At 30.1% G+C, this 13,635-nt stretch overlaps 1 protein-coding gene across 1 annotated transcript; it reads right to left on the bottom strand.

Moving 5' to 3' along the window:
* Nucleotides 1-114: 114 nt before the first annotated feature.
* LOC118066920 (laccase-5-like) lies at nt 115-8,092 on the bottom strand. Its single transcript, XM_035083349.1, has 2 exons — nt 7,640-8,092; nt 115-2,124 (listed from the first exon to the last, which is right to left on the bottom strand). The coding sequence occupies exons 1-2, from the start codon at nt 7,734-7,736 to the stop codon at nt 143-145; spliced, it is 2,079 nt and encodes a 692-aa protein (XP_034939240.1). The 5' UTR covers nt 7,737-8,092; the 3' UTR covers nt 115-142.
* Nucleotides 8,093-13,635: the final 5,543 nt, after the last annotated feature.

The following is a 13,635-nucleotide window of genomic DNA, read 5'->3' as shown; positions in this document are numbered from 1 at the left end:
TAATACTTAACAAAAAAACTTGATAGTAAAAAAGAATGACTTGGAATATCAATTGCTAATTAAAGTACATGTAAAAAGTAATGTTAACCGTAGGTATTATCATGACAGTAATTATTTATTCATTAGGATCGTTTAGAAAGTTTCACTTACCAGGGTTATCAGCTCGGAATCTGAACACAACGTATCCATTATTAGGAACAGCTATAGTATCCTTAGAAGGTGGTAGATTGAATTCTCGATTCAAGAGCCCTCGTCTATCAAGATCTAGTGCATGTTTCAAATTAATCTTCTTAACATTCCTGTCAGGCGAACGTCCCATACCAATAACGTTAAACGCATATCCATGCAAATGGAATGGATGTGAAAGGTTTGGTTGTTGTACTTCATCAACAAGAACAACTTCAACAATTGCATTATGTGGTATATCAACTTTATGCGTACACATACAATTGGCGCCACAGTCACCAGGTCTATTATCACCATTGCAAAACTGTTCAGGTGGAATATCATCGATTTGTGAGAGTGGTGGTGCTGGTGGGAACGTAAAGGAAATTTCATCGACCAGTGAGATAACGTGATCACCAGTGGGTGCGACTAAGAATCGATTATAAGTGTTAGGTTGGAATATTTCTTCTGGCCGATAGAATAAGAATCTGAAGGGTAAGAAAATCTTAACATCCGGTCTTTGTTGAAGAATACCTTCATCAATGTGTTTAGCATTTTTGAGTTGATTAACACAAACAGCATCTTCTCTTGGCATATTGCAAATAGCATCAAGAGGATTAAGTACAACACCTTGAGGAAGTCCAACATCATAAGTAGGACTAGGTGTGCTTGGCTGATAAGGACCACGAGCATATCGTAAGATACCCAACTGTTGAGCTCTCTTGATACCACATTCTCCAAGACCTCTAAGCTGAATCCAGTAAGCTCCGGCGGGTTGATCGGCATTAATAACAAAGTCGTATCGTTCTCCTGAAAATGAGATGATGGTGTTGACTTGAACTGGATGAACAGGTTCTCCGTCAGTAGCAATGAGAGTTAAAGTATGGCCTTCGAATGTAATTTGAGCTGGGCAAACAGATGCGAATGAATTGATCAGTCGGAATCGATATCTACGACCAGGAGTAATAGTAAATACTTCTAAAGGTGTGTTAGTCATAAAACCGGTATTGGGATCTCTGAATTGTCCTTTTCCATTGATCAAAACAGTCTCAGGATCTTGACCAGTATTAACAGCAAGTCTACCAGGATATCTTTCTGCAGCATCTTCATGCATCCAATCACTGATTAATACCACATGAGTGGTAAGATCATAGTCATAAAGATTGCTGTTAGGATCTTTAGATGGTGGTTGACGGATTACAATACTTCCGTACAGTCCATCAATTTTCTGAAGACCACTGTGAGCATGCCAGAAGTGAGTTCCAGCATTACCTGCAGTCCATTGATAACGGAAAGTATTTCCTTCTTGAATAGGACATTGAGTAACATATGGAACACCATCATAGTACTGAGATCCTCTCTGCCATACTCCATGCCAATGTAAAGTCACTTCCATACCATCCATATGGTTCTCAACATCTACAACCACTTTATCTCCTTCACATACTTGAATACTTGGTCCTGGAATCATCCGATTAGCAGTGAGAATTCCACGCTCTACTCCATCAGCTAAAACACATTGACAATGACTCCAGACTGTATTTGTTGCGTTAGGTGTGCAGACTTGGCAGGCAGCTCCAAGGACAGTGTAATATTCTAAAGTAAAGTGATAGTAACAAATCCTTGGCGGCTCGCCCTCTCGACAGGCTCGTGCACATTCATCAGGAGCTGAAAGTGCGGGATTTCTTCGTAACTCAGCTGTCGCTCGTTCACTGTAATCCAGTGGTCGTGTTCTTGGTGGTCTTGTCGTCACTCCTTGTCGTCCTAAATTATCAACTCCACCAAAACCACTCTGGAAAACACTACCAGATCCTCTTGGATGCGATTGCACTAGACCATGAGCTGATGAAAAGAATCCAGATGAACTGTCTTGCGTAAAAATATTTCCTGTTTTGATGGAAGGACTCCAGAATGATGAGGCACCTGTTTGATCAGTTGAAGATACCGATGATGTTACATCTGAAAAATTAACATCAAGAAAAGGTTAAAGAATCTTAGAACAAGTCAACAGAGAAATCAATACGGTATCATCAAGTTTATAAAAGAAATTTCTAAATAGCATGTTTTTATTGAAGAATACTCAATTATTTTCTTCGTCAACTTATTTAAAGGCTTGAATAAAAGATTAATTAGATAACTTGGAAATAATTGCAAGAAACTTTTGATATCGCCAATTTGAAATTTGTAATGGTGAAGGATTCATTGTAAGACAGATCAATTGAAACGGTTATTTCAAAGCGAAAGCGTGTACTCGACCTTGACCGAGGGAGAGTAAAGATTAAAGTTGGTCTGAAAGATTCATTCATAACTGACATTGGTTGTGAGATAAGTGAAATGTATCGGTTTAATGAGAATAACTTAATTATTTCATTTACTTTAATAAAAGCTCTCAACTTAAATGTAAACTACTGAGCATGACAATCGCGAACGATCAGTCACGGTAAACAGAACTAGTGGTTACAAGCGTTCGCGCATAACCTAAGTCATAAACTGCACCTTAAACGTTGAGACGCGATTGACCGAGAAAGCTGAATATTTCTTCATGTTCAGGAAATTCAAGTGGTGCGCGACCGGTGGTCTTTAACTAGTTTATAGTCCACGAGAAAGTCCTAAAATTAATTTGATTGTTATGTAACAGAGTCTACGAAATTGTAAAGAAGTTGGAAAAAATGATTTAGATAAAAAAAAATTATTACTAAGTCAGATAGATTTCATTACAGTTTTTCAACAACATAATTTTCTAATTCGAAACAATTTTCACATTCTTGAGCATCAATCATTAGTAGAGAAATTGTTTCTCTTATTCAACAGTTAATTTATGAAAAAAAAAACAATAACAAAAAATGATAGAAAATATTATAATTTAAAGGTAAATAAATCACCAGATGTTGTTATTTTTTTTTACCTACTTTGTAATTGATTGAACGATTGCTATTTATAGAAACATCTATTTATGTTATTACGTTTGCTTCTGAGGTATGTACTCTACCGTAATAGGAGTAAAAGTCTTTTCTCATTCAGATTCATTGTTAAAAAGAAAAAAAAAAGATTATCTCAATTTGAAGTATTTTCACTAACATAAAATCCAATTTAAAGATAAAGACAAAAAAATAATTGAGTGATTTACTATCAGAAACATGCTTCAATAATATTTTATTCCAATAAGAATAAATTGCTAAAAGAATTTACTACACCAACTAATATCATTATTTTTATTTATTAAACAATATGACTTTTAAGATAATTTATTCACCAACACTACAAATCCGGTAAAATTCGAGTGTTTAGTAATAAAACGCTTAAATTGTTTAATAATTAAACATCTAATTGTTTACAATGTTGAACACCATGAACAAACTATAGTATTTTCGTGAATAATTATTTTAAAACAAAAAGAAAACAATTTCAATATCGATAAAAATATAATTTCATAATTACATTAAATTAAAATTAATTAACGTAATTATCTCGATTGGCTTATTTTCATCTAATAATGTTGATAATTAATTAATTAAGTTTTAATTACTGAAATTTTTTGTTTGCGGTCTGTATATCTAACCGATGGATTGAATGAAAACATGAATTTCATAGTCTATGTGTGATTATGATGAAAATCTCTTTCGATGCAAAAGTGTGTCACCTTTTACCAGAGATATATCATGTGTATCATGCACTAAGAATATAACAGATTTATCGATGTATGTTAGTCATTAGCCAGGAGCTACAATGTGTATTTTGATCCTTAGTAACCCATATCAACTAGTGTGATTATGGTTAAGCCCTCGTCCGATGAATAGCCAGTGTGTCTAGAATGCTTTCGTAAGTCTATTGCAGTTACAGTGCATCAAGTATCACATATTGCGTGACTTTGTGGTATAATGTTAATTATTTCAGGTATGACAATTCGCGTAATGCTTGTGAAACGAATTGCGAGGGTTAACATCATTTTTAAAATCAAATGTTATGATTATATTACTTCGTGGTGAGTATCACGGTTACTATATGTGAGCTATGAAACTTGCCAGAGTGTGGTAAACACACACCAAGTGGTGCAGAAAGCGTGACACGGATTCAAACGGTTAATACTCCGTTAGATCGGAAATAAAGAGTGCCTACGTCTCTCACTCTTTTTACCCTTGCTCGTCTTCGCTTTCATCCATGTCTGTGAGAGGTAATTTGCAACTGTATCAGCAATGCACTTTGCATCTCTATCGCTCTAGATTTCGCTTAATACCCTCAGGCAATGTCTTAGACGTAAACCTGACATAAACTAAATAAAAATACGACCGACAACGAAAGAGAAACTGTTTTAGTCATTAAAAAAAAAAAAATAACTTATTTGATCATTAGAACTTCACTTTCAGGGCATTATGAATAAATTTTTGTTCACTATTTATCGATTGAATTATTTATTGATTCTTTATTCATTTTGAATTGTAAAAAAAAATTATTATATTGGAATTAATTTATTCCAAGTGATGTAGATAAAATCATTTAAATAACAACTATGATTAGGAACAAGTTTTAATTTATTGTTGTGAATAAAGAATAAAAATTTTTTTTTTTGTTTATAAAAATTTCATCAAGTTTATGTGATACAAATATTAATTAGAGCATTTAAAGATTTATAAGAAATAATTTTTTTTTTACACGAAGTTTTTCAAAGTGTATCTCGATGGTGAAAGTATCTTTCATTATTCTGTAAAGAGTTTTATCGATCTAATATTAAAATTGAAGGAGATTTTTTTTATTCGATAAAATTGATCGTAAACATGCTTATAAAGTGATTAAGTCGTCAAAAGAAAGAAGTTAGCATTGAAACTTTTGGCGATGTCAAGTCCATAAGGCCAAGTTCGAGGTTCTTACGCACTACGAAGTTTTTATTTTACTTTGACTCATGACGAAAGTTGATTCGCCGGTTTTTTTGTTGCGTCTTATCGGTAATAAAAGACTTTATTTCCTCGAAAAAAAACCAACAACAACAAGAACGATGTAAACATCATTTGACGATGATAATCTTCAAACCTGGCAAAAATTTCACCTGTAACTTCTTCGTCGAAATCTAGTGTCTCGCAGTTTTATTACGCCCTCTATCTGTTTTCGAGTCAAGAAATCTGTAGGCGAATATCTTTCTAAGAAAGACACGCGACGAGAATGTAAAGAGAAAATACGGACGTTTTCTCTCGCTTTTCTGTGACACCAACGTGACAGTTAACTTCCGATTGTCACTGAGAAGTCCCGAGGAAAGTTTTTACTTCATCTATTGTTTCATTTCATCATTTTTTGTAGGAGTGACTGGCGAAAAAATCACTCTGCCACTGTATGTACTTCTTGACGCTAATTTCTGTTTCTTTGTATATACGCAGCCATTTATACTGCCGGAATCCAGAAAGTTTTATGAAATAAACGTTTAGCCTACAAATATGTTGAATAAAGGTGTTGTAAATAAGACTTGACATTTTTAGACGAGCCTACTGTCATTTTTATTATTTACAAATAACAATGGCTTTTTAAACATTCTGCTCGACAAAGGTGTGTTTTGATTTTTCTATCAAAGTTTTTTTTACAATCAAAAAAATCCAGGGTTTTTTTTGAAATAAAATAAATAATTCTTCGAAAATATACACACTAACTTTCTGCCTATTGATTTATTTGTTTTCTATTATTTTGAAAAACATAAAAAAAGGTGAATGTCTATTTTATCAGAGAATTTAGGTTAGAATTATTATTTATAATGCAACTGGTTTTTTTTTTTGATAAAGTATTTTTCTACAAATGCATTTATACTAGATAATATTTTTTACGAAAAATTAAGGAGCCATTTTTAAATGAATGTTAAAAATACTAGTCTTGTAGTCAATTATCATTGGTTTAATTTTAATTTTAAACAACACAAATTCTAAACTATCAATTAATTTTTTTATTAACCCATCAATTCTCAAGGGTGAAAATAGAAATATTAATTGATTTTATTATTTATAACAATTATAAATACATTTAAAATAAGAAAATTTTAGTACAGAAAAATATTGATTATTTCATTTATATATCAAATTTATTCTTTTATTCTTACTACTGAAAAAAAAATCAAAATTAAAATCCTGCGTTTACACAACGATGGGGTAAAGATATAAACATTTTATTTTCTAATAAACTTTAATTCTACTGCAGAATAAAAAAAAAAATTTAATTTCAATCGAAACAAAATAAAGAAATTTTTTAATAACATTGCAATTACATGATTGAATGTTTGGGCCATCAATCAATATTTTTTAAAATCCAAAACATCAATCACGTCGATAAGATCACATTGAAAATGATATTTTATACAAAATAACTTCAAGAAAGATTATTACAATATTTTTACTGTCTATTAAACATCCTTTTATTCATAAATAAGCTCATCTTGATCGGATAATGGCATTCTCTCGAATGATAAACGATAAATCATTAGTTCTATATAAACAACTTGATTCAGACTGAAAAACAAAGACATTGGGAAAATAATAGATCCTTTAATGTGCACTTTGACATATTGGAATCGTCGCGATCAACATGAGGATCGTGCTGTGAGGGTGTGGAACCCAGAGGTTGGTTGCGAATCTCGAGTGCACACAGGTCGCCACTTTCCCGACCTCGTCGTTTAATACCGATACACGTTTTGCTTGTCTATGCCGTTCTCCTGAGAATCTAGCTCTCCCTAGTCAAGTAAAACAAGTTCGAAGACTATTTCATTTGTGAGAACGAGGAGAGGATATTTTTTTAAATTGTTTCGAGAGATCTTTATTAGCATCACTGCCTTTCTTTTTCTAACTCTTACTTTAGATTATTATTTTTTTTTCTTTTGCTATTTCTTTTTTGCCACAATAAAGTCGTATATAGGCCTGACGATCAGCTGTTAAACATCACCGTTAAGGACGTCAAGTTCGAGATCTCTTTACAAACTGGTTTGTACAAGGATTCACAGTTGTTAAGCCGGTGTATTAACACGTGCTTATTTTAAGAGATTGAGGAACCAGGTCCTTAACACAGGTGCACGATGAGAAGAAATGTAATCACGTGGTCATCTTTTCCTACTTTCTATAAACGTGTGAAATAATTTTTTATTCTATTTTTTTTGTTCGAAATTTTTTTTTCGCCAACTACTAATGATTAATGTCATTATTTATCATTTTTTTTCGCACATTTTTTTGATAAAAAATTAATTTTATTATTCAACGTAACATTTATTTCATTCATTTCATTTCACTTAAATTGATTGTAATTGCAAGAATATACGTTGATAATTATTTTCAAAGTTCACACAAATAAAGAAGCAAAATCAAATAAAATGTTTTAAATAACATTGTGTATAAATTGATTAATGATGAGGATAATTATGATGATTTAAATTGAAGGGTAAAATATATAAAATAGTTTTGATAATAAAATCACATCACATCAACACAATCACTTGACAAATATACAAACTCACCCTTCTTCCGCTTGGTGGTGTTTTGAACTCGCGTAGTAGTGCACTCAAGCACGAGGAGTCCAATGATGAGACATAGAATGACACCTTGGTGTCCCATGTCTTGAGGGAATGTTTGTATTAAGACTAAAGTAGTGTCTTAAACACCAGCTCGACCGCAACTGACTGACTTGAACACTCTATCTGATATCCTGTGCTGTCACTTTTTCTCCTACGTTCCCGCCTTTGAGATTTGGTATTTAATTCACCGGAGCATTAGCGTTGTTTTAAAGAGGTTCAGATGAATAAAAATGAGTTTAAAATCACTTGATAATCACTGGTAATAGGGGGAATAAGAGGGAGGGGAAGGGGAAAATATGAATTAAGAATAATTTTAATAAGTCTCAGCCGCCTTCTGACGATGTGCGCGATGACAAAGAGCAGCACTCAACACGGAAGGTTCAGGGTAGCACACCTATTTAATACCTATCTTTCCACCTCGACACTCCACCACACCATTGGCTCCAGCCCCAATTCGCCTTCATGCCCAATCGTACACTCTCCTGCGCGTTCACCTCCTTTTCCGTTATACGCCGACGACGACGGCGCTCTGGAGGACGGTGGGAGTAGATGTGACGAGAGCCAGATAGACATGCGATAGGATTTGCTGCACAGATCAAGGTAATGGACCTATATTGCTACATGAACATACTTTTACATGTAATAAGTCATGTAAATAATTTGGAGTAATGTTCCTCTAGCTTTGAATTGTTTTATGAAACAATACTGTCAGTAAAAAATATTTAGGTCCAGTGACGAAATCATCAACACTTTGATGAAATATATATTTGTCTATCGTTTCTCAGGCAACTTCATCGATTCAATCAACTGACGGAAGTTTACCAGAGTTTCTTGTGAAGTTTTCAACATGGAAAAAAACTTTAGGAAATTGTAGGAAAAGAAGTTTTTTTTTGTTGATAGGTGAAATATGGATTTTTATTCATTATATTATTCAATTTACTAAATGAAATTTGCCTTATCATTAATTATTATTAAATCTTTTTTTTTTCTCGGTCTACATGTATTTTAAATTAATAAAATATTTTATTATGTTATATTTATAAGAAGTATAAATTATTTTATACGATTGCAAGGTATGATTTATAAAGTTAAAGTATGTTTTTTTTTTAACACATTTTTTCTAAGGTCATGATAAAAATTATTCGTGAAAATATTTGAGATTAAATCTGAAAGTTAACACTTCATTTCTCTTCACACACTGTTGGTTTATTTAGCCAATAAGATTCACATCTATGGATAGAGTTTGGTGATTGGAACTCATTTTTAGAATTCACAATCATTTTTAACCTATCGTTTTTTTCTATATTTGGTTATGCTTGAGTGAAAAAAAATTATAAAGAATAATTGATTTGGCAATTAAACAGGTTTGAAAGTTGTTGGATTAATAATATTCAAAGTGGTTTTGAATATATCTAATAAAAATAATTCGAATGTATAATATTTATAACGAAAGGAATAAATTTGAAATATATATTTTCACTTTTAGCATAAAGTTTTTTAAAACGGAAAAAACATTTTTTAATCATTCATAACTCTTGTATAACTTTTATTTCCGCTGTAATGAATTAATTACAATTCATTAAAACGTTCTTTCCTCGTGCCTTTCAAAAAAAAATGCATTCATTTTTCGCAGCATTTATTTTTTGATTAGTTCTCGTGTGTTCTATCTTATTCAGTTTGTAGTTTTAAATTTAATGTATTTTATTTAATTGATTCTTAATAAAAATAGGTAAGTATTAATCATTTTTTAAAACTATTTTACTTTTAATCAATGCTAATGTAATGTTGCTTTTTAAAGGTATTAATATGTGAATCATATGCTCAACTTTTAAAAAGTGACTTCAAGTTCCTCTTTGTAGTCCTGGCCTTTTGACTGATAGACACCGATGAAAGGATCTTCTCTAGAGAAAGTAAAGATGTGTAATTTATATAAAAACAATAATAAAATTTATTGAATAAAAATTATTGAAATATTATAATGATAATTTAACTCTGTTTTACCAACAGATGATTTTTTTTTATTCAAGTTGAAATAAATCACAATTGATTGATCCTCAGTTAATGATCCAATTATCGCAGTTTCTTACTTTTACTTGCAAATTAATGTAAATATTCATTAAAAATAATTTGATAATCAAATTAACTTCATACAACTATATTTAATAATTTTTCAAAGAAATTAAAATACAAACAGACATTACATAAATCTACTGAATTTTGCAACAACTGTATTTATCGAAGCTTCCTCGGAAAAATTAAATCTTTAATCCAACTAAATAATTGGACAAATTGCAAATTAGATAATCAACAATAATCATAACAATTTAACGAAAAAAAAAAAAGGATTATTCAATCAATTTAGCAGTCCATATTGAATATAATTCTCTAAGTCACGGAAATACTTACGTGAATAACAAATAATTGGAATAATAACAATGATTACATCGATAATGTCTATATATGCTTCTCCATCGTGCGTCAATAGCTATCTAATAAAATTTTTTTGCAACTTATATCTGCGAAATATCGATTAAGAAAAGTAAATAATGCATATATGGGGAAGTAAAGGGAAAAGATAGCCACTAACACCTTTCGCGTGAGCGCCACACGCACCGCGAGATAGATAATCAATCCAAAGGATTCTGATGCTCTCTCTTATTCGCGCACCTTGGCAATGAGAAAGATTGGTATGCTTGTGGGTTTAGCGCACGTCTCGTTTCGCTTCGCACGAATCGTTGTTGGTGCAATCACCTTTCTCTGTTCCATTATAACCGATGTTGATGCACTGTATTTGCAGTTAAGCTTAGAATATCGTCGTTAAACTTTCTTCAAACTAAAGTCTTTAGACGCAAAACGTGATGCAGAAGTGCAACATAATAATTTACGGATGTAGATTAAATTTATGAGTGAAATAATAATCAGTAAGTATTAAACGTGCTTTCTTGAATATTTTTTACATGCTTGTTAGTAAATATAATGACTTAATAAGTGTTTCGGAAACATTTTGATGGATCATTATTATCATCGTTATTCACCACCTCCTGTCGTCAGCTGTTTACTCCAGATTTTATGTAGAAAATAATAACCCAGTTACTTAAGTTGCGCCTCAAGTAACACTAGAATTTAAGCATAAACCATGTTTGCACAACTCTCTATATCCTCTCAATTTTTAATATACTTTACTAATCTCAGTGGCAAATGTGAAACATTTGAAAAGCAACTTTCTCTCTTGAAACAATTACAAGTACAGAGTGCAAATGTAAATGTACGTCCTGTAACTTGGGACGCATTTAAACTGCCTATGTTAGAATTTCTTTCGTTTCTATTTCTAACAGTCTCACGCATTATTCTACTGGCCGAGTAAGGATTGTCTGAACTTCAAATACTCATGCGATGACACGACAACGATTATTTTCATCAATCTTGGAGAAAAATACTTTCGAATTTAATTTAAATAAAAACAACATTGTAAAAAGGTCTTTTTTCTTTGCTAAAATAGATTTCTTCCGTTTGGATACACTTTTATCAAAGCATTTTCTTCAACATGTTGGAATAAATCTAAAAACTTCTTTTTTATGTACTTCAGGTTTATTTAATACAAGGAAATTTAACTTTATAAATTATTTGATGAAATTATAATCAATCGATATTAACTCAAAAAACAAATCAATGTCATCTTAAGAGAGGTAAAAATTAATATATTTATATATTATAAAATAAATGAACTTGTTGTTAGCAACAATTGACCCATTTAATAAATTATTATTAATTCTAATGAATTAATTTAATAAACGTAATAATTATTTTCTTATTCTTTTCCAAAGTTATTGTTTTGATTTATTTTACAATATATTTAATAATATTGGTTGTACCATATGTGTTATTGAATGTACTGTAAGGTTAATAATTAAGACGGAAGTCAAAGATATTACTTCCGACCGAACCCTGTAAATCAATAAAGCAACTAGATTGAAACAAAACATAAAAATAACTGCATAAAATATGTCTTAAATCATTTCGAGTCATGAAGGTATTTAAATTTAATATTTTTTTTGATGGCAAAGTTTTTTTTTAAAAATGTGATCTTAAAACTGTCACTGTTGCTGTAGTTATCGACTCAAATTGATATGAGGCAATAAATTGATTAACAATTTAGTGATGAAATTTACAACATAGCTGAAGGGTAGAATATAAATTTATTTGCTTAGCTAGAATATTGATAATCACTTATATTTGTAAATAATTAATTATAATTGAATTAAAATTGACTAGTAATGACCATACTTAATTTTTTCTAACACTTTACTTGATCATAAATTTCGCATTCTGATCGTAATCACATATTAATTAGATTGTTACGATTTAATGCTTTATAGATATAATCTTATTAAAATAATTCATTAATTAATTAATTTGTTAAAAACCAACTTGATTGAAGTAAAAATATTTTTTTTAGTTAAATAATTTTTGTTAGTTGACTTTTTGAATTTTCAATTAAATATACTTTCATGTCAGTTCTCAACTTATTAGTAGTTTAAATTTATTTTTGAAGATAAAATATTATTGCATACAATCAGATTATTGCATGCATAAGTAGTATTTATTTTTTTTATCTAAACTAAGCTGATAAGTCTTAAAAAATAAAAACGTGCTTTAACTAACGAAAACTTTTTATTTCTTTCGGTTCAGAAAAGCTTTACTTGAACTACTTTTTACGGTTTATTTGTGATTGGTCATAACAGGACAACTTTAAAAATAAAATGCAATGAAGAATAAATTGAATGTTATAAATTATAACGAGATTTATATTTATAAAAATTCATAATTTTAAAATAGAGTAAAAAGATGACAGATTTTTATTTAATTTTTGGTTATTGTTATATGTAGCTAATTTTATACATTTTTGAAATTAATTGTCAAAGTTGAGTAAAGTAAGCTTCAAAAAAAATGACACAGTTAAATTTTGGCATATTTTTATTTTTTTAACTCTGCATAATAACATGAAAAAATTTTCAATTAAAAAATTAATTACTTTTGAAAAAAGAACTGACATGCTTGGATTGATATCTTTTTCAATAACTTCACAGTACTAGACAGATAAGTTATAAAAAAATTAAAAAAAAATGATGATGATGATTATTATTATTATAAATTGGTATTTAAAAAAATTATCTATTAAAGATTGTTTTAATGAGATAGAACCAAACATTAGTACATAATAGAAGTCTCAGTCGTTTTAATATTTATATTCAATATCAACACTACTATTGTTTCATCTAAATGAATCATCATTTTTTTCTCCTTGTCGCTTCAAACGACATTAGAATACTAGAATTTTTTGGAGCAGTGACTTTTGGGGACATTGCACCATAAAGTTAATTTCTCATGACATTTGATGAGATCTAAAACATATTTTATATTCTCCACTATCAATATGTCCTTTAAGTGTTCACAAAATATACTTTTATTTTTTTTTTTTCAAAATACATAATAAAAATGTGCTTTTTGGTGCATCATTTATTGGGTGATTGGAGAACCAGGGTTAAGTTAATTATTTATTTCCAAATTCCACCTTTTTTTCTATGTATTTTAATTTCTTTGAATAAATCATTAAATATATTTTAAACAAAATTAAAAATGACCAGTAATAAAATTCAAGAATTAAAGTTAATTACAACCAAAATTTATTTTTTAATTTCTTCCAAGATTTCTTAGAAATAGAATAATTAATTCTAAGACTTTAAATTCTCAGTAAAGTTAATTTTCCATTGTCTTCAGCAAAAATGCAAAACATTATCTCCCAAAAGACCTGAAGCAACGAAAATCTAAAATTCTGCTAATTTCAGAGCATTATCGATTAAAGTATGAAGAAACATTTCCAAAGTAGTGGTGAATTCCACAAAATTTATTGTGAGTAACAGCTCATGATATTTATCATT

The sequence above is a fragment of the Chelonus insularis genome, unplaced genomic scaffold, assembly GCF_013357705.1.
Source record: "Chelonus insularis isolate UGA/USDA-ARS -01 unplaced genomic scaffold, ASM1335770v1 contig_358_pilon, whole genome shotgun sequence".
Classification (NCBI taxonomy): domain Eukaryota; kingdom Metazoa; phylum Arthropoda; class Insecta; order Hymenoptera; family Braconidae; genus Chelonus; species Chelonus insularis.
Note: the sequence above shows the minus strand (reverse complement) of the source record. Positions and strands in the feature narration are given on the sequence as shown.